This window comes from Rutilus rutilus (assembly GCF_951802725.1).
Source record: "Rutilus rutilus genome assembly, chromosome: 19".
Lineage (NCBI taxonomy): Eukaryota > Metazoa > Chordata > Actinopteri > Cypriniformes > Leuciscidae > Rutilus > Rutilus rutilus.
The window spans coordinates 32184018-32210057 of NC_140232.1; the positions used below are offsets into that span (position 1 = coordinate 32184018).

General features: G+C 37.9%; 1 protein-coding gene across 1 annotated transcript in view; it reads left to right on the forward strand.

The window, feature by feature from the left end:
* The first annotated feature begins 521 nt into the window (after positions 1–521).
* Positions 522–26040, forward strand: part of igsf9b (immunoglobulin superfamily, member 9b) — a 49278-nt gene continuing 23759 nt past the window's right edge. The window contains exons 1-3 of the mRNA XM_084389125.1: positions 522–1013; positions 14712–14806; positions 19353–19559. Of these exons, the coding sequence (XP_084245251.1) occupies positions 14746–14806; positions 19353–19559 (268 nt within the window). The 5' untranslated portion in view covers positions 522–1013; positions 14712–14745. The remainder of the gene's footprint in view (positions 1014–14711; positions 14807–19352; positions 19560–26040) is intronic.

The window sequence follows — 26040 nt, forward strand, 5'->3', positions numbered from 1 at the left end:
ATATATTCTACCCATGCAATTCTACAGTGTGCATGTCCATCACAAATATAAAAAATATTAAAATTGACCATCAAACATCAGTTAAAACACTATAGTCTCATCTTCACATATGGTCAATAAAGCACCATTTATTCTCAAATTTAAATCAATTAATCATGATTTGATCAAGTTTCTATTCCAGTCTGATCCTCTGATTCGAACAAAACAGTACAAATTTGCAGTGCACTTGTTTTACTACAAAGTTTGCCAATTGGTACACTGCTCTCGTGTTAATCTCTCACATTGCATAAAACAATGAAATATATGGACATGTATCTTGCACATTTGAATTCAACACTGAGATAAAAGTTCCAGTCTTCTTGAGAGAGAGAGAGAGAGAGAGAGAGAGAGAGAGAGAGAGAGTGTGTGTGTGTGTGTGTGTGTGAGAGAGAGAGAGAGAGAGTGTGTGTGTGTGTGTGTGTGTGTGTGTGAGAGAGAGAGAGAGAGAGAGTGAGTGTGTGTGTGTGTGTGTGTGTGTGTGAGAGAGAGAGAGAGAGAGAGAGAGAGAGAGAGAGAGAGTGAGCGGCAGCAGCGCTACGATGTTTCAGCGTGTTTTAAACCGTCTGTGTTCGTAACGATAGAATCATGTGAGTAACTGCACAAACTTCACCGCGGGAAACTTCACACACACGAGGATATTCACTTCAGTTTGGAGGAGATTCTGCATGGACGCCGAACAACGACAGGTTTAACGTACAAACAAACCCGCGGAACTTACATTTGCGTCGCTGAAGGGTTCAGAGCTCTGGAAGAACCAACGCTATCAGAGGAACGAAGTTTTAAAGAGCCGCTGGATTCACTGTAACATTGACGATACTCAACACTCTTAACATTTTCAACTGAATTCTGAAATATGCTCAAGAATATTTTAAGTGTTTTGGGGGATATTTGTTGCAACTTTCAAGTGGAGGAAAAACCGTAAAGCCATCGAGTGACACCTTCATTTTATCATCACAGTCAAGTGCCTCAAAAAGGTAACACACACACAGACACACACATCACATGCATATAGAAGTAGACATATCGCATTCGTTTGCGCCAGCAGCAGATGTTATCCTGTCAACATGCATAATTCAAAAATCAGGGCTGCCATTCATATGTTGGAGCTTTGTCTGAATTATGATGCTCTTATCTTGCATCTGAAGATGTTGCAGACTTTTACTCTTCATGTCTGTATTTGTGTTTAAAACAGGCTGCACGTGAGGTTCAGTGTTCCTCATGAGAACAATGACCAGCACACACACACAGTCTCTCTGACCACAGCAGAACACGCTGGACATCAGTCCAGTCCAACACTGACACCTGATTCAGAGTAGACTTCATTAAACTGCATGAGAGATTGCTTAAAGCTTAAGAAATCTACTGCAATATACACAATACCTTTTATTAGTGTTATTAGTTGGACTTTTGTATTTAAAAGGGCATTTTGGATGTTCAAGTGGCTTTCCATAAAATTGGCACCTTGTTCAACTCAAATTTATTTACAGACAACGTTAAAAAATTAAAAATGTTATATGGAACTAATGTAATATATATATATATATATATACATATATATATATTTATATATATATATATGTGTATATATATATATATATATATATATATATATGTGTGTAAGAGAGAGAGATTTGTTTAAATTTAATTTAGAGATTTGTGTTTTTTTCAGCTGGTGAAACCAAGTTTAATAATAAATAAATATTTTATTTTTTTAAATATTACCATACATATATATATATATATATATATATATATGGTAATATTTAAAAAAAATTAAATATGTATGTAAGTATAGTAAAAGTAAAATTAAGAGACATAAGGTATACGAATATTATTGTAATATTTAATATAACTTATTATAGTATTATTCTATTAGCTTAAAATATTATTTATTTATTTAACATTGGTGTCAACATCTGAAAATTACAATTTTGTGTTATTTTCATGCCTTGTTTTTATTTTAACCATACTTGAATCAGTATCTGGAGCACATTGTGATGTTCAGTGAGATTTGGTTATGTCATTTTAGTCATATGTTCATATGACCTATATCATTTGACTCCTGCAGGTATTTCAGGGTGGCCTTCTATAGCCTATACATGAACTTTAATGGCTTGATACGCAATCTTATCGTTTCCTGCACCTGATCGGCCATTTACATGTCAAAAGATAAGAGAGCTGTATTTCAGAGAAGAGAAAGCGTGCTGAGCTGTGTGAATATAAATGTCTTTAAAGTTACTGTTTGCCAAACATGTGCTTGCGGAAGCTTACTAAAGCTGTTTAACCAGTCTTGCTTGGATTAGTTTGTGGGATACTTCGGTCATTGGGTCATGACTTCCATTGTCAAAATGAATGGCTTAACCTGGAGTGACTGGAGAGCATCAATGTCACTCCGGCTTCAGCGCTGAGATTTACTGACTTACCTTCTGCTCATGTTCTCAGATGTGTTTATGCAGATATTATTGAACCACTGTGAACCACACAGCTGCTGTAAGATCAAAGGTCGCAGGGAAAACAAATGGATCATCAGGGTTATCTTGATACCTTTAAGCATTTTACTATCCTCTTTCTGTTTGTCGTGCACCTGACAATCTATGTATCATATTCTTGAGATAATAATTGGAGGTGTTTGTTAAAGGAACACCGACTTTTTGGGACTTTAGCTTATTCACCGTATCCCCCAGAGTTAGATAAGTCCATACATACCTTTTTCATCTCCGTGCGTGCCGTAACTCTGTCTGACGCACCCACCGCTAGCCTAGCTTAGCACAAAGACTGGAGGTAAATGGCTCCAGATAGCATTACGGCTCCCAATAAGTGACAAAATAACGCCAACATTTTCCTATTAACATGTTGTGATTTGTTTAGTCACAGCGTGTACAAATAACAAGGTCACATGAGACACAGCCATTTTCTAACCGTATACATACTGGGAACTATATTCTCAGAAGGCGAAGAACTGCTACTTGGGCGGAGTGATTTGCTCGCAGCGCCTGAGAAGCCCCGTGGTGAGGAGCAGAGAGTTCGCTCAGAGTTGGAGTAAATCACTCCGCAGAATGTAAATTCTGCATGTAAATAGGAAAATGTTGCCGTTATTTTGTCACTTATTGGGAGCCGTATGCTAGCTGGAGCCGTTTACCTCCAGTCTTTGTGCTAAGCTAGGCTAGCGGTGGGTGCGTCAGACAGAGTTACGGCACGCACGGAGATGAGAAGGGTATGTATGGACTTATCTAACTCTGGGGGATATGGTGAATAAGCTAAAGTCACAAAAAGTCGGCGTGTTCCTTTAAAGCAAGTATCACTATAGAGTTAGAGATTTTTCAGTGACCCCGATTCTGGAAATATTTTTCCATATAGGGCTTTTTAAAAAGTCTCTGTTAAAGAGATATAAGGGTCAATGACGTGACGCCTAAATTTTCTGTCCGATTGCATTTTTTCAGGCAAAAACGGGTTTAAATGCATAAAAAGATACTGCATATTTGAAGTACCTCTCCCATGTATGTACTCACTTTAACTCATCAAAAACCTTTACTTATTTGTTATTTTTTTTGTTATTTAAAGTGTCAAAACATCATGTGGTGCGACCGTCCGGCCATAACTTCTGTTTTGAAAACGTCTTTGAAATTACTCTGAATTTATTTTCTGCACTATTTGGCATGATTTCCAAAATGTTTTGTAATCCTTTAAAAAAATTCAAAGCATTTGTATTTATATTTCCATCATAATATACAAACAAACTTTGTCCGATGATGTCCATTTTATGAAATATCATGTGGTGTGACCATCAAGGAACTACCATTTTGGGACTTTAATGTTGAAAACTATTCAAACACAGGACATTACATCATATACCAATTTACCAAGGACCCATGGAAGCAGCAAGCAGGTTTGTAATTCTCTCAAATTGGAAAAAAAATAAACCTTTGTAATGGTTGGTATGTAGTTGCCAAATTTGGATGTCATGTGGTATGACCTAAAAAAACTATTGACCCCAAATGTTACCTGTATACAATAATTTTATGAAATAATTTATATCTATTACATTATTATTTGTTAGAAAGAAATTCTAAGTCAAGTTAAAAGAAATGGTGCACTTGTGTTTTTGATGTGATTTTTATTTACAAAAAAAGTTTATGTTAAGGAAAATTCTGTGAAATTTGTATGAAATCTGGTTTAAAACAATTTTTTTTGTATAAAATGTATTGTTCATTGATCTCTTTAAATAGATTTTTAACTATATAAGGTCTTCGTGTCATTTGGAGCGACCACTTATCATGTGGTGCGACCAATAAAAGCAATCACTGTATTAAATGTAAAATAAAATATCTTATTTCTGTGGCTGAAATATGAATCACTGATACAGTATGCTTTAGTAAATTATATTTTTAAAACATTTATATCAGTTTTATGTGATTTACAGGAAAAGTAAGTCTGTTAACTAGATTTAAGAAGGCAACTCAGAAATTATAGACCAAAAAACGAGATCATTATTTACAAAAACTCAAAAGAAATGCAAAACTTGGTTTCTAAACACTTTAATTACTAAGAATTTGTAAAAAAAATGTTTAAGCATGTTAAGGAAATTAATTAATTTTAAGATAAATCACAGTCGCACCACATGACATTTTTTAAGGCTACGGACAATTCATCTAGATGAAAAAACACTAAAATCACTTAAATTGAATTTTTTTTAATGAATTTAGGTGTACACAACATCCTTAATGTTTGAACAATTGCAACAGATATTATTTTTTTTTGTATTTTAAAATTGACCTGTCGAAAATCCTTATACGTCATTGACCCATAAGCCATGAACCAAACCAGCCAGCTATGTGGTGAATCACAACATTAGGACCTATGATTTGAAGCGAATCAATATTTGAAAATCATACATAAAGACAAAGATACAAGTCGGAGTACTTCATCGCTTTAATGAGGGAAAGAACTACAATCCCATCAAGCATTGCGAATGACAGTCTAATTAAAAAATGTATTTAAACGCATTTAAAAATGTATTTAAAGAAGTTGATTAAATGTCTAGTTCAGTCATGAAACTCTAGAGCGCACAGGTTGATTTACTTTACATGTAATCTGCAAGCAATCACATCATTACCACATGGCACAAGCTGATTGGCCCCTGCTGATTCTGCAGCCAATGAGATTGCTTGCTCAACATTTACATAGTCTGATGGTTCATTGTTGTTCGATTCTCTGATTGGTGGAGATTTCTCTGCAGAATGATTTAGTTTCTCACCAGAATTCATGCTGTAAAACACGATTCATTTAAAAACAAAAGTTACAGTTTTGTTGGTTGATGGCTTCAACAAAAGCATATACCATTGTTGTTATATGCATGACAACCTTGTAGCTCACAGTAGGTCTGCCTTGAAAGGTTTCATATTAATAATTCAAAATCAATTCCCAAATGGAGAAAATGTAAGTAATAAAAAAAATAAAAAATTCTGTCATTAATTACTGACCCTCATGTCATTCAAAACCCATAAGACTTTTGTTCATCTTTCTGACTGCAACGCAACGTAACGACCACTTTCAAGGACCAAAAAGGTAGTAAAGACATTGTTAAAATAGTCCATGTGACTGCAGTGGTTCAACCCTTATGTTATGAAGTGACGAGAATACATTTTGTAAAACAGCATCAGAGACTGACACAGAAGAGAAGAAATTGTTGAATAAAGTCATTATTTTTGTTTGGTTTTCGCACACAAAAAGTATTCTCGTCGCTTCATAAATACGGGTCTTACGGGAATGACATGAGGGTGAGTAATAATGACAACATTTTTATTTTTGGGTGAACTAACCCTTTAATGGGACTTTTACTTCTGGAACCCGATTGTTTCATTCTATCACTGTTCCTCATACTTAAGAACATGGACCAGCATGCAACTCAGAATACCCTAGCAACGCCCTGGCAACAGTTTAGCAACTAGGAATCATGGCACTTTTGCATTGGCCAAACTCCACTTATAAATGGTTGCATCATTACATGTTCATTTGTAGATTTTCCTACTTTGTCTTTGACGATTTAATTTAATTTAGTCAGATCTGTGTGTCATAATCATTAATAATTATGTATTTTTTCCCTATTTTCACCAATAGCATGTTTTATAAACGTTTAATGCATGCTACATGTCTTCGCTATAATTGACCCCTGATCAACTAGTAGTACCAAACCAGATTACCGGCAAAAGAATAGCTTGGAAGAAGATTATGTTCATTACTGCTACTACAATCTATAAATGGAAGTATTGTGAGGCGGCTCAGGGTAATACTGAGATCATGTCTTGTTCATGCATGGGAAAGTCACAAGACCAGGTTTGGGGTTTTTTCCTCACAGATCTACCTGGGTGGTGGTGGTGATTTTATTGCACTTTTGCTCTGGAGAGAAATCAAAGCTGAAGCTGTTGCAGAACCGAGTCAAAAGCCACTTGAGCTGTGTTTGGCAGCTGGGCTCCACGGGTGTTTAATAGACATACAATGTCATCAAGTTATATTTCCTGACTGATTTTGCACCTGGTTCATGCCAAGATACATGCAGTCCCAGATGTTGTGCTTCACTGCCACTGGCTGGTCTGCACATGTCAGCATCATCATCACTGTTCAGTCTGGTTTTTGTTAGCATGCATGTGATTCTGCTGTGGTATTTGAGTATCTCAACAGCAGGTACAGATCCGGATAAACCTTCCCTGAGGGCTAATGTGAGAAAGGTGGTACAAATGAGAATAAGATCTAATGAGCCCCTATTAACTGTTTAAGTGATTACCGAGACAGGAAGTTGGTGCTTATCCAGGTACGAAATGATGTTTCACTGTGCAAAGCTTCGATTAAATCAGCAATCACAGTGTAGCTTGATATTGTCGCCTGAGGGAAGTAACAGTATTCAAGGGAAACTCAACCACAAAAAGATTTTTAATTAATTTTACAGTGATTTATTTTTTATTTTTTATAAATGTTGTGTTCTGAAGACAATGTGTGTGGTGTTTACCATCAGCGTTGTTATTGTTAATTAAAACTTAAACCATTACAAATAATTTTCTTTCATTAAAATAAAGCTAAAATAAAGCTAAAATATTAGATGAAAAACTTAAAATTAGATATGTTGCAGAATTGTTGGCAACTACATAGAATAGAATAGAATAGAATAAATCTTTATTGTCCACCGAGGTGGAAATTTTTCTTTGGCTCACAGCAGCGTACAAGACAGATAAACATACAAATAATGTGTCAGACATAATAATAAAAACGATATATCTAGCTAAACAGAACAAGATACAATATAAAATATATTGAGAATAAATATACTTAAATACAATAAAATAGCAGCTCATTTATGGTAGTTACTTTGTTTGGTTAAGGATACTAATGGCGTTTGGAATGAAAGATTTTTTAAAATAACTTTTTGCCAGAGGCACTCTGAAGCGCCTCCCAGACTTCAGTAGTTCAAACTCACTAGAGAGAGGGTGAGTACTATCTACAGTGATTTTCCTAGCCTTATTCTTCGTTCTATCAATGTATATTTGGCACAGTGGTTTTTGTGGTTTTCCCACTATTTTGCTGGCCATCGAGACTATCCTATTGAGCTTTTTCTTAAGCTTGCAGTTTAGATAATCAAACCAAGCAGAGAGATGAAAAGTTAAAACACTTTCAATATGTGTAATATACACTAGCTCGATAATCTGAGCACTGACACCCAGGCAACTCAGTCTTCTAAGAAGACTGAGTCGTTGTGAGCATTTCTTGAAGATAAGTTCTGTATTATCGGTAAAACTCAGGTGGATATCCAGAACCGTACCTAGATATTTAAAAGTAAATATGAGAAATGCCACCGTAATGCCATGTTGTTTTAAAAAGTTGAAGTACCTAAATTAATAAAAAGCTGACAAAAAATGAACAAGAAAATGACAAAGGCACAAAACTAAATGACTAAAACTAAAAAGAAAACTGAAAATATAAAAATCAAAGAATTAAAACAAATTGCTAAATGCTAGAATAGTGCTATAATGCTATAATATAATAGTAGTAGTATGTTTGATTGTCCTATACAGTAAGTTTTGATGTATTATTCTTTTTTTTTCATGTGTCTCATTTACTTATATTACATTATATTAGCGCCATGATATTGTCCATATTGCTCTCTAGATATAGCTGAAGCCAGTATCAGTCGAGCTCTACTTTTTTTCATATAATGTTGATTTTATGAAATGAAATGTGTGTGATTGTTAAATGCAATGGCACACATTCTATCTGTTAGCATGATATTTCCACCGTTAGCATCCAGCCACCCCTTAGAAATGCCACCGTAATGCCACAGGAAGATTGTTGGCTTACTGTCCTTCCTCTGACCAGGGTCATCCTGCTTGACCTGTGCTGTGGCCCTATGGCAGCCTGGATCATCCAGGATTAGCTGCCGAATAATACAGCTGCTAATCAGGCTGTCTCTGCGACTAGCTGTCCACGCTGTGCACTCTGTTAAAGAGCAGATGTACAGTGCTTTACCTTTCATCTGCCTGTGGTCCAGACACACACACGAGCTGCTCTCAGTGTTTGCGTGATGCTTTCAAAATAAATGCAGTTGCAAGTTCGACAAGTGAACTGCTTTTGCTAATCGAATGCATTGCTCAAAAAAATTTTTTTTTCAAAATTGTGAAACGTAATCAGTGTTATTTTAGTATTTTATATATAAAAAATTAAAAATATTTATTTATTTATTTATTATTATTATTATTATTATTATTTGTATGTTTGCATCCCATATGCTATTGAAACTGACCATGCAGAAAAGTTTTTAATATGCAGTTATGAGTTTGAAAAGTCAAAATTTGAAAATGCATATTTCTCATATTTTTTATATCTTTGCAATCATTTTTGTATATACTATTGCAGTTTTTATTTATTTTAAATTGGCTTATTTTTTTTTTTTTTGTATTTAAGTTTATTTTAATTTTAGATAAATGTTTAGTACTTTTATGTGCTTTTTTTGTTTATATTATCTTTATGTATTTATTTTAACAACACTTGTAATGAGTTTGTTTGATAACTTTTAAAGTGGAAAAACTTTTATCAAACTTTGTGTTGATAACGAATCGAGAGGGGCTTTTGGACATCAGTGGCTAATATAATCATATTTCTTTATTATTTTTCATGTGCTCTATTAAAAGCTTCAGTAGTTGTGGCATGTGTTTTTAATGCATTTGAATGTATGGTAAACACTGAACAGGTGTTATCCTCACATTTGACTTTGAATCCCTGATCAAGTTGGATCAGACTTCCGTTTCTGATCACAGTTCACCTTTTAATACTCTGAATCGTGTTCAGGCCATCACTTCTGAAATATACACCCAACACTAACACCTCTGCCAGCGTAGCTAAGAGTGACGCACCGCCTATGGTGAGGATAACTCAAACACCTAATGCGATCAGCAGACAGCTTTAGCCGTTACTCTAAAGTGAATTGAAGACATGACAGACTTGATCTGGTGAAAGCTGAACAAAACATTTAGCAGCATGTAAAATGAAACATCAGTGATATATTTGCTTTAGCAGAATGATTGTTTTCATAGTCAGACTCATTTGATGAAGATGTTCACTGGCATGTTAATTCAGTTAGTCGACTGAGGCTGTGAACTACCAAAGCAGATCAGCCTGAAACTCCAGAGGTGTGCCAGCTAGATTAAGATTGTCTGTTATCTGCTAAAGCTGGTCCAGGTGGACAGACTTGGGTCAAAAACAGATGGTAACAGGTCTTAACTGGTTTAGCACGAAACAGCAAGTGGCAGTGTGGTTGTTTTCGCTTCGGATAGTGTGCCGGAGACTTTTTATTAAGCAGCCTTGACAGTCAAGGCCAAGATCAAAGATCGGAGGGTTTGCAGAGCACGTCCCATCATGCCCTAGGTCTTAAGCATCTGTTTCAGGCACTCCTCCTCTTGAAGATGTCGTAAAGGCTCGTTTTGAGAGAAAATTAAAATGTCAGTGAGAGTAGAATGAATCAGGAGCATGTGAAGCATCTTTCTGTTTGTAATGGATTCCTTTAAAGCGGTGGTATAATGCCCTTTTCACAAGATGTAAAATAAGTCTCTGATGTCCCCAGAGTGTGTATGTGAAGTTTTAGCTCAAAATACCCCATAGTTATTTTTATATAGCATGTTAAAGTTATATTAAAGTGTGTCAAAAACACACCGTTTTGTGTCTGTTCCTTTAAATGCAAATGAGCTGCTGCTCCTGGCACAGGGGGCGGAGCTTCAAGACCTTGTGTCCTTTTACCTCACACAGACATGCACTGAAAATGTTAAAAATGTTTAGCCTTTTATGATCAAACCGAAATCAGAAAGATGGAGAGACTCGAGAAGAAGTGACAACATGTAGACAACATTTCTGAATGGTTAGTTGGTGAATTTATGTAGCTGATGTGTAGTTATCTTCTAGTCATTGATTAGCATATTCTGTCTTGATAATCTATAAATTGCGTACCCGGGGGCGGGGTTTATGTAAATGTTAGGGTTGATGATGTCACTAACCCGGGAGGAATGTCATGTAGTCTCTACCAGTCGTTTGTTGTATTCCTTAAAAAGTGATTTCTTTAAAAGCAAATATCTCCCTTTGCTTTGAACTTTGAGCGTCGTAACTTTGCAGATGTTGTTTATGCTCAAACAGCAACATTACACACTAACTAAAGTTAAAAAAGTGAAATCATAATCATCCACCCCTTTAACTAGTTCAGCACGAAATAGCGAGTGGCAGTGTGATTGTTTTCGCTTTGGATGGTGTGCCGGAGACTTTTTATTAAGCAGACTTGCTAGTCAAGGCCAAGATCAAAGATCGGAGGGTTTGCAGAGCACGTCCCATCATGCCCTAGGTCTTAAGCATCTGTTTCAGGCACTCCTCCTCTTGAAGATGTCGTAAAGGGGCTCGTTTGGAGAGAAAATGAAAATGTCAGTGAGAGTAGAGTGAATCAGGAAGAGCATGTGAACATCTTTCTGTTTGTAATGGATTTCTTTAATAGATATCTCAGTAACATGAGGCTTATAGATAACAGTTGATATTTGTGGCTTTAAAGAAATATTATATAAAGTGGAGTAAATAAACCTGATGTGACTTGACTGGATAGTGGTGAATTGCAGAGCTGGTGCAAACATGTACACATCGCTATGATCAGATGCTTTCTTAACTGTTGTCATTTTTGCAATGTTTATTTTGTTATTGAGAGGAAAGTGCGCAGACCATATTTACACACTTCGGGATGTTCGTTCACAGTATATCGCTGCAAAGGTATTTCAAACTACTTTTTACCCCTAAGCAATGAACATAAAAGCACTTTGCTGCGAGCATATCGCTAACTCGGTTTCTCCACACTCCCTCTGTTTCAGCTTCTTCTCATTCTTAACTTTGATGCTGTACATTCATGTAACTCCATAACCTTAGACCAATTGCTTATTTCACATATTCTCGAACAAGCATGAGTAACACAAAGGGCATTCTGGGTTGAGCGAGCGGACTGAGAGGAATCTTCAGAAATGCGCTCTCCGTTTTGGAGGAAATATTACTGCTCCGCTCGCATGCTCTGGTATCAAGTTGGTTTATCATTTGCATTTTTGTGATTCCTTCCAAAAATGCACTAAATAGTAAGCAACATTGATTTACATTGATAATAATAAGAAATGTTTCTTGAGCAGCATATCAAAATGATTTCTGAAAGATCATGTGACACTGAAGGGTCGGTAAGATGTTTTTAAAATGTTTAATATTATTACAATTTAAAATAACTGTTTCCTATTTGATCATATTGTAAAATGTAATTTATTCCTGTGATCAAAGCTGAATTTTCAGCATCATTACTCCAGTCTTCAGTGTCACATGATCCTTCAGAAATCATTCTGATATGATGATTTGCTGCTCAAGAAACATTTATTATTATTATTTTCAGTGTTGAAAACGGTTGTGCTACTTCATATTATTGTGAAAACAGTGATACATTTTTTCCAGGTTTTTTGATGAATAGAGAAGTTCAGAAGAAAAGCATTTACTTTCATTTCTTTACTGTCGCTTTTTATAAATATAATGCTGCCTTTCTAAATAAAAGCATTAATTTCTTTCAAAAGAAATCCTACTGTCCCAACACTGTTGAACAGTATCAGTATCTCTTTGTATGTGCCACATAACAGGCAGGGCTGTAGACTTTCAGTGGGACAGTGAGTGTTTCTACAAATTCATATAAGTGGTCAACCAATATGGGATTTTAATGATTTATTCTTAAATTATGACATTTATTCCCCCCCAATCCTTAACATGTGGTTTCATCCTCACCACAGAGCACAAGTTCTTGACTTTAGTTGCAAAGTTTAAATCTCTTGGCCGCAGTAGGACACACCTGGAGCCTTGTGGTGCAGAACGTCTCTTCGCTCTCTGCCTGTCTTTCACTGCTTGCACTCCTCTCTCTGAAAGACACTTTCACAAGGAGGCCTTGTTCAACAGCTTGACGGTGAGAGACTCCATGCGGAGGGACACAATGCCCTGCCCTCATCCGGCACCTCTTAAGGCCGGTTTCAAGATCAGTTCATGTGGCCTGAACCCTGTTTGAGCCTTTTATATCGCTGACTCCAGAACTGAGGCTTGTTTTACATGATCTTAGCCATGGGATTGTGACTTTTGGATCTCTGTACATGTGTTCACATGACTTCAACAAAGCCGTAACCTGCATAAATGAAACATTTTTCACCTTCAACAACTGTGTATTTACAGCAGGACTTTACTTGTACAATATTTTCCTACACCAAATTAGTTGATCAGTGCTGTGTGCCAAGTAAAGCATCACATTTGCTGTTGCTCATACTTGTGGTTAATGATTTGAACACGGCTGTAGCTACTTGTTAACATGGGATAGGAGAGAATATTTTAAAACTATATACACTTCCCCTTATAAAAAGCATATTTTTCTAGACCCCAAAAGCATTTTCACAGTCTAAATTTTCCAAACGAAAAGGATATATCGATGTGGAAACAGCATAAGTGTGGGGTTTATTTCATACCTGCGGTGGTTCTGAGACTGTTCAGCCAATAACTTTCCACTGCGTTGTAGAAATCTGTCTTGTGATTTGGGCTGGAAAAAATGGAGATGAGAGATTTGAATTCCCCTCATGAAATTTGACGAGCTCGACGTTTGCTTGAACCAGACAGAATGTAGCCGCCAAACCTGTTAACTTTATGAAACAAATCCTTATGTGTTCCTCAATTCTTAGATAAATGTGTGCAGCAACACAAAACCAACCAAAACACGTTTGCTTGCTTTTTGCCATTGCGCATGCCTTCCTAAAATAGCCTCCCCCTCCATCTTTAGCTTTAATTAACTTAAAGTAATAAGCTGGTATTAGTGGCTTTGAATGGTCGACGTGGGAGACGGGTTGGGGAGATTTTGCTGCTCTCAGGTGCTCAATCATACGAGTGGATGTTTGCCAGCGCTGTATTAAACCAACCTCTGCTTTCATTTCCAGGCACTTTGCAAGGAAACTCCTCCACAATACTGAAGAGAAATATTGAATGGAGTGGAGAGAGTTGATTATTGTAAGCCACGGGTGTTTGCTTTCTGGATCACGGGCGGGTGATGTTCGAGACAACAAAGAGATTTCATGATGGTTGTCTGTACTTTCAGATGAAACGTTTTGAGTCTCTCCAATTAAAAGGGTTTTTTACTAAAAAATTGAAAACAAACATTAGTGTTGCTCATGCAGCTCTTAGTATTGCATTATGCCATGTAACTCTTCATGCACTCACATATACATAAAAGAAAAAACAGGTCGACTAAATATGAAAACCAAGCTCTAAAATGACAAAAAAGCACCATAATTATAGTAACACAACTCTTCTTGTGTGAGGAATACACCCAAATTTATGACGCATGAAATAAATGCTTACACAATGTTCAGGATAATGCAGAAAGAGCAATTCTGTACTGTCATATCAATGTGTCATGCAAAGAGAAGGGATTCATTCAAACTATAGTGTCACACAGCCAGATCTATGTATTCTATAAATAGACTTTATAATCAAGCTATCATAACAGTGTCATTTTCTGGCGTCTGGGTGTTGGTTAAAAGTATATCAATAAACGAAAAGAACTTCTTTAACGAAAAGGCCTTGAATCACATTCAGTTTCTTGTACGAGTGCGAGCACGAGCAGTAAGTTGTTGACCGCAGTTCACTTAACGGCCACCGGTGTCGCTAATAACAAGGGTTTCTGAATTCTACATATAGTCCTACATTCTACATAGCCTATAGTTAAAATAATATGAATTATTTTGCACTCCTGGCATAAATTAAGAAATGAATGCCACTACAAACCAGTTTAATCACAGACAGTGGTCAAATATCGAAATATCGAATAGTCGTAAACCTTTCTAATGATGCTCGTTTTGTCCAGATCAAGTTAGAGTGTGATGTTTTAACGAGTAATGAATGTTGAACAACAATAATCTGGGGCCGCCGTCTGTGATCTTTGACGCGAAATGGGTTTTAAAGGATAACGTGAGATGTGTTGCAATGAATTAACTGTGTAAAGAACATAACATGCTTAACCAGAAAATATTCCTCATGTTGTCTTATCACAATGGAGAGCTGACAGAGTTTTCTCAGGACTGACTTCCGTGTGTGTCTTTGTGTTTCAGGTGGGGTATGTGTGATGGTATGTGAGAGTTTACCATGGTACAGAAGAAACTCTGGCTTCTGAATGTCACCGTCGCGGCCGCCCTCTTTTTACTGTGTAAGTACATCTGCCGACCTCCAGTCCTGCCACACTCAATCACAGTATTTGGACACTTTATTCACTTAAATGTGTTAATGTCATTGCATTAGAACAAGCGTCTGTTTGTGCATGTCTCAAATGCTGCATCTCTTCACTAACTTCACATTCTTGGCTTAATTTTTTTTAATCAACATGTTTTGACATTTGAAGGGTTAAAGGTGCTGTATGTAACTTTTTTTATAAAATGAATCCTTTTTTTATTGCCCGTCTGTGAAGGGGTTGTAATCACACATTACAATGATCCACTTTTCGCGTTTTGCTATTACCTCTGAAGGCCAGTATTCCTATTTTTATGGGAAGTCTCCGGGTCGGATTTTCTGCGAAATCCACCGGATGTGACGTGCATGCGCGCTCCCGAGCCTCTCCGTTTTATATACAGTCTATTGCGACGGCACTGCAGCTAACGACATGGAGTCTGATAACACCAAAAAACGACCTGCCTCCAGCACAACACAGACTCCAACACAAACTCCCAAAAAAAAAAAAAAAAAAAATTGTTTTATCTGCTGAAGCTCTTCAGGCCAAACGTCAATCGGATCGACTCAGGACGAAAACACGGATCAACATTGGCAGAGCGTTTGAATTATGGAGAGACCTCCGCTTTGTTTTAGGTATAAAAACAGACCCTGAGTTGGCTTTCATCCTTTTGGACAGGTAAGCTAACAATACTTCAAAGCATGTAAAATATATTGTGATTTTGTGCTTTAGTTGGCTCAAGTTAGACATCATTAGTTCGCCAGCTAACGCCGACCATTTGCTAACGTTATCTGATGTGAAAGACTACAGTTGTAACTTTATTGCTTTTCACGAGCACGAGCGCTGTTGTTGCAATCTGAAACATCACCGCTAGAGGCCGCTGGATCCTACATACAGCACCTTTAAAGAATGTCTTTATAATAAATTACACTTGTTTTAATATTTTATGGAATCCAAAGACTTTTTTAAATGTATATCACAACTGTTTTAGGTACTAAAAAGTTACATTGTATTTACTTTAGCCAAATATTCTAGCGAGTGTTAAATTTACAGTCGCTGCTCCACTGTAAATGAATGCTGTACTTTTGCCTTGAGTTTTTTTCAAGCCTTCTCCATCCTCACTATCATTCACACCATCTGTTATCCGTCCATTTGTGTCTGTTTTCTCTCTCTTCGTGATTCTTCTGCTGGTGTAGACATGACCAGAATATCACAGCACACCAGAGGTTAAGTTCAGCCTGTTTACTCTCAGAACACGTTTGGTGGAGGGGTTAATTCCCGTTCGTTAACGAACAGGCGGACCTCTATGTTCCTTATGGCACAAAAACCTGTCCCGGGGCCAGCGAGAGCGCTTATGGTGTTTGAGCTGGTATTTAGGAGCAAACACCCCAAACATTTGGGGGGGGGGGAAGAGGGATCAAATCCTCTCTGTAAAAAAATGAAATCTGCAAATCCGGATTTAGATCAATCTGGGATTTAGATTTCCCTTCTCTCAAGGCACGGGGTGTGTGAGTCTTAGGGATGGCTGGCCATGTGTGTGCCCCAGGGGCTCTCGGGACAGAGGCAGAGTGGGGAGGTTGTGTTTCTTTCAGAGAGCGTCATCTTTGAGAGATTACTGCTAATCGCAGGCGAGACGAGATGCATGGACAAGGGAGGGTGATCGGGGTGCAAAACTGCCCAAATGCATTTGCATCGTGTGAATTTGAGGGTCTACATACTGACACCTCTCACAGTCTAGCGTGTAAATGGGGGGAATCTCACAAAAAATGTCCAGGCCACATTTCACCCCTGAGAAATTTAAATGTTTTCTTAGGACCTTTTTTTTTTTTTTTCATTGAGACAATTTCCCAATTTCCCTCCAAATTATCATTACCATAATGCAAAAAGATTGTTTAAATATAAAAAAAAAAAAAAGCTAAACTATTTATATACTATGTGTTGTATTTGTAAAGTACAGTCGTAATAATATATTATGCTGTTGTACTTAAGTTTAATGTACAGGATGGTTTTCAGTATTGTAAGGTAATGAGAATGAGATTTTGGCGGTACATGTTCTTATCAAGAAAACATATTTTTAAAATATTTATATAGTAATATAAATCATATATTATTATGATCATAGATTTTATTTAGATGTTTTATCTACAGATATGTATTATTATTATTTGAAAAGATTATGTAATCAACCTGGATTTATTTATTTATTCTCCTGTGAGTTTCAGCCTAATGAGGCTGTCTTTGTCTGTCCCATTGGGAGAAAGTGTCACAGACGTTCTTCATATTAACGTGCTGTATGTTAATTTACATGCATGTCATCTCCCCGGCACCCACCCCCCCCTTAATCTGGATTTGCATTCGCCCCGCTTTAGTGTGTGTTTTTGTGACATCACCCTCCTGCTTCTCTTTTGTGTCTTGTTTTTCTCAGTCACGCTCTCATTTTCCATCTCACATTCTCCTTTTGGCTCTTGTTCCTGTCTGCGTCCTGTCAATTGCTTTCTCCAGGACATCAGAACTGCTGGTTTTATCATTGAGTACATACTGTAAATGCAGTACTTGCCTCCAATGACAAATATTGGAGGTTTCCACCCTTGGGTTTGATCTATGTGCTTTGAGCACAAACAGAAAACACATGGCAGGTGGCAGATGCAATGTGTTTGTTGTTTGTTCCTTGTGGTGTGTTGTTTCTACTGACTATTTTAAGAAGAACTAAATTCATTTATCCTAAAAAGCATTGGAAGGGTCACATGTTTAATTGTGTTTCTGAATTGCATTACTCTTCAAAATAAGTTCCTTTTTTGAGCTGTATCCACTTCTCTCTCTGCTGAAAAGACCGACATGATGGTCAACACAACCAGCCAAGCTTTGCTGACTAACAATCTCAGCACACCTATGCTCTTCACCATCTTGACCAGCCAGAAACCACTGCTGACCAGCACTAACCAGCAGAAATCCATCTGGACCAGGTCTAAAACAGTACAAACCAGTTTGGACCAGCTCAAATCTACCGCTAACCAGCATAAGGATTCTAGACCAGCGTTAACCAGAATAAATCCATGTGGACTAGCTCAAGCCCATCGTTTACCAGCATAAATCAGTCTAGACCAGCACTAGCCAGCTAAAATCTATCTGGACCAGCTCTAAACCACAGCTAACCAGCATAATTTAGTCTAGACCAGTGCTAAGCAGCAGCAGAAATCCATCTGGACCAGCTCCTAACCAGAATAAATCAGTCTGGACCTGCTCAAAACCAATGCTAACCAGCATAAATCAGTCTAGACCAGCACTGACCAACAAAAATCTATCTAGACCAGCTCTAAACCACAGCTAACCAGCACAACTCAGTATAGACCAGCACTAGTCAGCTAAAATCTATCTGGACCAGCTCTAAACCACAGCTAACTAGCATAACTCAGTCTAGACCAGTGCTAAGCAGCAGAAATCCATCTGGACCAGCTCCTAACTAGAATAAATCAGTCTGGACCAGCTCAAAACCAATGCTAACCAGCATAAATCAGTCTAGACCAGCACTGACCAGCAAAAATCTATCTGGACCAGCTCAAAACCACAGCTAACCAGCATAAATCAGTCTAGACCAGCACTGACCATCAAAAATCTATCTGGACCAGCTCAAAACCACAGCTAACCAGCATAAATCAGCCTAGACCAGCACAAGCCAGCTAAAATATATCTGGACCAGCTCTAAACCACAGCTAACCAGCATAATTCAGTCTAGACCGCAGTTCCAAGCAGCAGAAATCCATCTGGACCAGTTCCTAACCAGAATAAAGCAGTCTGGACCAGCTCAAAACCAATGCTAACCAGCATAAATCAGCCTAGACCAGCACTAGCCAGCTAAAATATATCTGGACCAGCTCTAAACCACAGCTAACCAGCATAATTCAGTCTAGACCGCAGTTCCAAGCAGCAGAAATCCATCTGAACCAGCTCCTAACCAGAATAAAGCAGTCTGGACCAGCTCAAAACCAATGCTAACCAGCATAAATCAGTCTAGACCAGCACTGACCAACAAAAATCTATCTGGACCAGCTCTAAACCACAGCTAACCAGCATAATTCAGTCTAGACCAGCACTAGCCAGCTAAAATATATCTGGACCAGCTCTAAACCACAGCTAACCAGCATAAATCAGTCTAGACCAGCAATGACCAGCAAAAATCTATCTGGACCAGCTCAAAACCACAGCTGACCAGCACAACTCAGTTTAGGCCAGCTTTTAAATAGAATAAATTTGCCTGGACCAGCTCAAAACCACTGCTAGCCAGCATAAATCAGTCTAGACCAGTGCTAACCTGCATACATCCATCTGGACCAGCTCTAAACCAACATCAGTCTGGAGCAGCACAAAATCCCAATTAACCAGCATAAATTAATCTAGACCTGCCCTAACCAGCCTAAATGGTTTGAAATGGCACTAAACCAGGACTATCCAGGATAAATCAGTTGGACTATCAGGGAATATCAGGGAGTTGTGCAGAATGAGTTGACGTGTGTATGGTTGTGTTCCTCAGGTCCTTCTCTGAGCGCTGGATCGGTGGTCCGGGGAAGGGTCGGGGGTTTTGCTGAGCTGGACTGCAGTCTGACTCCTCCATCAGAAGGGGCCACCACTCCAAATCTCTTTCCCTCACATGTGGTGGAGTGGGTCCGGCTGGGATACAACGTCCCCATCCTCATCAAATTCGGCGGATACACTCCACGAGTGCATCCCAACTACAAAGGTGAGTGTCACCTTACATATTAATCAGTTTTCCATTAATCCTGCAGGAGAGCGGCTGGAAGTGATGCTGCCGCTAGACTTTTATGAGTTTGGATTTTATGTGCTTTGTCTCTGAAGCTCACTGTGATGTGTTTATGATTTCATTATATTAATGCCAAATAGGGCTGCGATTTGGAGGAAGAAAAATCCAATTGCGATTTTTCTAATAAAAATGTAAATTAAAGTAGTAGTAGTAAATTAAAATGAAATAAAAAAGCTTCAGGTTTGCTGTGCTTGTTTGTAGGGCTGCACAACACAAAACGTTTTATTTTAACCAAAAATTTAATAAAGTAGTAATAATAATAATAATTATTATTATATTGGCCAAAAATATATATCAATGTTATAATACTTCTAATAACTAATAATAATATTGTAATTAACAATGTTAGTGTTGGTATTAGTAGTATTTTATTTTTGTATTATTATTAATATTAATAAGGAAACATTTGGTGATTATAGATCAATATGACTATATACTACTACTACTAATAATAATAGTAGTAATAATAATACTGATTATTATTAATGGTTATAGTGTTAGTATTATGATTGTTATTTTTTGTATGATTATTAGTAGTAGTAGTAAATAAAAGTATTAAACAAAATATGAAATAGCAATATTTCTTTTAGAATAAAAAAATCGAGCATTTAAGAAATTACAAAAAGAAACACGATCTGATCTGGAATGACATGAGGCTGAAAAATTGATAACAGAATTTTTGGTAACACCCAGTGTCATTGTTACACATGTTACATGTAGTTACTATAGTAATAACTATAAATTATGCATAATTACATGCAACTAACCCTAATCCTACCCTAACCCTATAGTAAGTACATGTAGTTACTTAATATTACCCAGTACTTAAATATATAATTACACTGTAACAATGACACCTTAAAATAAAGTGTAACCAAATTGATATATTTGGGTGCATTTTATATGTTATATACCTATATTATGTATATATATATATATATATATATATATATATATATATATATATATATAAAGCCAAATTTTTCTGGAAACTTCTCAGATGCCAGCTGGATTTTAGAGGCTTGTCGCTGGGTTACTGAAAGCTGTTATTGCTATTGTTCAGAGAGACTATGGGGTTCTTTAGACGTAGTTCTCTGTTTTACAAGCACTTGTTTAGACTCTGGGGGCCACATCCACATGCTTTATCCACTCAATGGCCCACGATAGTTCCTGTTGTTGTTTCTCCAAAAGGTTCTGACACAAGGCCTGCAAAAGGCTGATTTCCTGGGCAATTCACCAAGAGCTCCCTTGAAACGACTTTCAAGGCTGTTTGGGTGCTTTACTCGTTCCCGGAGAGGTGCTTGGCGGTGTAAACGCAGCCGTTTGCCCCAGTGCACGTGAAGGAGGGGTCGTGCTCTGGAATTTATTGAAGGGGGAGGGGCATTGTGTTGTTAAACGAATATCCACATATAAATGACCCACCCAAACAAGTGCCCTGTAATTATGTAGAGTGTGTGTCTGTGTTTGGTGCAGATGCTGGAGGGAGAAAAGGGAAGGAGGGGGTGCTCAGACGTTACGGCCCGTGGGGGTTGTGGGTATTGAGCGGGACCCGGGATTAAGAACATCGGGGTTAAACTGCAGCGCGCTGGTTAGGGGCCGCGTGTCTCCTCTCGGATCCGATGGGTTTGACCCAGTAAGAGAGAAAATTGTTTTTCAGCAGGACTGATTTAAGGAGAGCTAGAAGGTGTGGGGATATTGGATTTATACTGGCATGACCCTGATAGCACCACCATAGTGCTTTTTTCCAAGAACATTGACATCAGTTCTGGTTTTCACTTGAATTGGTTTCGATAGAAGATCTAATGTAAATGTCCATGTTTTCCCAGTGGGATCTGCTGTGATTGTCAGGAGGAGCATGTGGTTCTCAGATGAGGCTCTCGCGTCTGTCGGTACACTAGAGGAAACTAATGCAAAATCAATTAAGATTTGTTCTGTGGTGTTTAGATAGTGAGTCATGGGTTAAAGAGAGAATGGGGGGAAAAGCAGTTTATCTCTTGATAAAACAAATATTGACAAAACATAGTCACTAATGAGGAAGGAACGTCAAAGAATCGCCTCTTCTTTCCCCGTTCTCTAAGCTGCATCTGTGTTTAATTTCAACCCAATGTCAGAGTACGCTGGCAACAGATGAAGCATATCACGGCTTTGAATCTGATGCATCTCCACTCTCAAATTAAAAGGATCATGTAAGTTTCCCAAACCGCGTCACAACACGGACGGCAAGTTGAAACCTGATCTGCTCACATCTTTAAATATAATTCTGCCCCAAACTGGATGAAAATGATCATGGTTTTATCAGAAATGTGTAGGTGTGCACACATCAAATGAAAGTGTAGGTTTACACCAGGTTTTACAATTCAAATTGGATCTTTCTGACTCCAAAATATAATTGGATGAGCAATGCATATCAGTTTAGTTTAGTTTCAACTTACCATCTTGATCAACTTATATCACATTACCACATTTAAGGTATGCCATGTCACATAAATCACTAACGCACAGCCTCTTGCACTGTTTGGCTTGAACCCTTTAGTGCATGAGTCTGGTACATCTTAGATGTTAATTATCTGTTAATTTAGACCACTTTTTAACTTTTTATTTGTACTTTAGTCATTGTTTATGTTCACTGCATCTCTTGTGCACTTCCTCCAAATCCAAGCGTTTTGAGTTGATCATGCATCAGAGAAAGGGCCACATTGAAGTGTCCAATCAGTGGATAAGACATTTGCTGAATTTCAAATTAGCATGAGAGCTAATTGCATTCTTGGGCGTTTCGACCACTTTGATCAGGTCTCGGTTTGGGTCAGAGAGGCTGGGACGGCAACAGGCAACAGCTGTGGCACATCGCCCACGAAACCCCTTTGAAGGAAGGAGAACCATCCTTGTTTTATTTGAGGTCTTTCCACATCTCCGTTCACTTTAGTCAAGGCTCGTGAGAAGCATCTGTCAATGTTTCCATGACAAGTTGCGTAACAAACTTGCTCATAAAAATACCAGAATAACTCATGCAGATCAGCTTAATGGGTGTTTAAGTAGAATGGTTTTCCCATCTATAATTATTACACAGACATGAATGGTGTTCTGTATAGTTTTTAGGTACACTGCTATGTGGTTGCAAGGTTGGTTTCTGATCGGTCCAAGTCAAAAACGCCATCAAATTTTCGGCTTGGGTCAATAAATGTAATACTGTGTCCTAACCAGATGCGTTATGTTGCAACGACATGCAATAAACGGTAACTTTTCCATGTTAATCAGAGCTTTTGTCCTAACCAGCCGCAACAACGATACGTGAAGATTCTATGTTAGAAACGGTTTCTAATTCTGCAACGTTGCAGCTGAAACAACAACATACAAAGTATGACAATGATGATCTCAGGTACTGATTATGTGCTTTATTTAATGTTAAAATAATTTATTGAACGTTTGAATATCATTTTGTGTGACCTTTATAGCCATACTGAAAGCATCAATGGATAATTCACCTCGGATCTTGAAAATAAATTGGAAAAAACACATTCAAACTGTGAACTGATTGTTTCAGCCACTCAGTGTGTATTTTTAATAATGTTAAAATTGTGTGCTTATCCATTTTGTTGTTTATCCACTCCGCCCACACGGTCTTCGGATTGGCTGTGATTTTTGATTGATTTTGTTGCGTCTTGTAGTTGTAATCTGGTGTGGACAAATTGCTTGTCGCTGGGTGGTTTGTTCGCCAACCTTAATGTTTGCCTAGCATGTTTATTTCCAGCTGAATATTCTGTTACTCTTGTAAATATGGTTCATTACGCACGCTTAATGTGTTGTGAATGGCGTTTCATGCCGTCTCTTTGTGAACAGCTGGATGGAGATGTGCAGAGCAGAGTTCAGCATGTGTGGTGTGGATCTTGAACGCTCGGCCTGTTCTGTCAAGAGCCGTTAGTCTAAGAAGAGCTGATCAAACGTGCCCGCATTTCCTACCTCATAATTAGGAAAAGAGCCCCCCGAGGGAGAGCAGTGTGATAAAGCTACTCCCTCTGTCTGTGGGATGCAGTGTTCCCTTTTTTTATTTTTTTTATTGCAATCTGGGAAAGTGCACAAAATATAAGTGCATGCGTGTCCTCACTGATCATTTTGGATTGTTCAGCTAAAATTAACTAAACTAAAAGCAACAAATCTGAATAATTGTAATGCTTACGCACATTAAAACTGGCATGTTCACAATTCATGCCTAAGCCAGAAGCATAGCCTACTCAATTGGAAGCAGACATAATTTGGAAGCGGGTTAATTTCCCAAATCTGTCATGTATACGACATGCAGTGGTCAGTCCCCTCATTCACCACGTCCCCTCCCCCAACTCATCAGCCATTCTCCGATACACTCTTTCATCGCCAGATCTATTCAAAGGCAATGCCACGTTACCTTTGCTTGACCTATGGGTTTGCCACTGGTTTTGGTTTCACATTTCTTACATTCCTCAACTGAAGTCTAGGTAACTTGTGTTTAATCAGTCAAGAAGGAAACAATGGCAAAAAAAACGTAGAAAGAAGACTTTGAGTTTACCCTGAAACCTGTCTTTCTGCTCAGACTCAACAGGTGTTGTCATCTTGTAAAAAGAGCAAAGAAACTAGAGATATCATGTTCCCAGAGTCTTAGAAGAAGAAGGACTGCCTCACACAAAGACGTGGGTTTAATCTAGGGCATCAAGGAACCAGATCAGACCAATTTTACACCGCGTGTCTGTGGTATTGGGATCGTCAAACTGGGTTCCTTCCTTCTCCACAATACCTGTTTTATACCTGTTTTTAACTGCGGAAACTGCTTATGGGTGACTGGAAGTGGACGTCATGCTTTAAAAGTACCAGTAGAATAAAATCACCTGACTGGAGAAGATTTTATTGGCAAAAGTCATGAATTGCTATTGATTTAATTAACTTCTAACCATTATGCCAAAGCCTTGTAGTGTAAACCATCTTTTTCTAACCATAAGTATATGCAGTGTCATGTAATTTAAGATACCTTTCAAAAGTTTCGAGTCAGTACGATTTTTTTTTTTTTTAAACAAATGAATACTTTTATTAAGCAAGGATGCATTAAATATATATTTATTTATTTTATTATGCCATATTCTTACAAAAGATGTCTATTTCAAATAAGTGCTGTACTTTTTCATCAATGAATTCTTGATCAACATTGATAATAATCAGAAATGTTTCTTGAGCAGCAAATCAGCAGATTAGAATGATTTCTAAAGGATCATGTGACGACTGGAGTAATGATGCTAAAAAATCATCTCTGATCACAGGAATAAATTACATTTTACAAATATTTTCAAAAATACTTCTTTCAAAGCCATTAAAAAACTGTAGTGATGAAGTTAGTTTTTGTAGTTTTGAGCTATTAGGATATTATAGGGTGGAGTTAAGCTGAGTTAGACCATAGTAACATAAATGATTTGTATTGGTATCATTCATTTTGGTATCAGCTGAGATATTGGCTCAGCTGAAATGTTTGCACTTTTGTTTGAACTTTTACATGGATTATAGTCTAGCCAATCATTTACTTCCACATGAACATTAAGACATTCCAAAGCTCAGGATCACTCAGTCCAGTGTTATATGTCACTTACTGACATCTAGATCCATTTAAAGGGTTTCCCAATAATCCCTACAGGTCATTTAGAAATAGCTGGTTGAACTTGGTGGCAGTAAAACGTTTGCTCTATTGATCCGTGCCTTCGGGGCACAAGCATTAGCCCGTGTGTCTGTACCTCGGTCTGATCTGTGGGACGAAGCCGTAAGCCTGCCAGACGGAGAGCAACAAGGACAACGTTAACTGTAATCTATCCCATGACAAAGAGCTATTCATAGAGGGTTTATAGTGGTCGAAGGGGGGGGTGTTTCAACGAAAGGGGGTTAAAAGCTGATAGGGCCGGGGATTCATTCACACACCCCCCAGATCTGTGATTGTATTCAAATCAAAACACGTCCCATAATGCATTACGGCCCTGTCATCCTTCAACTCACACAGGGTGGAACAAAGAAAAACAAGTTCAAGGCCTTTCTCGATAGAATCCGTCTTTCTCCATAGGTGCCGTGTGTTATTTTGTGACACATTCAGGCAGTCTGTGCATGGCCGCATTCACGGATGTGACGAGATGTGCAGCTGCAACAATCACATGGCTTTCCGTTGGCCACAGACAATAGAGGGGTTTAGCACCGAGGGATGGAAAAGATCAGCCCGAACAAAACAATATGGGAAAAGATAGAGTAGGCTAAACTAAACTAAACGCTCCATGTTTGCTTTCCACAGCCGGACAGCGGAAGAGGCCACCCGCAGTGAGCGAATCACTGGCGGTGTCGCCTCAGGGAGATTTTTAATGGGGTGGCCAGATGGGACTGTGGAAATCTTAGGGTGGCACCA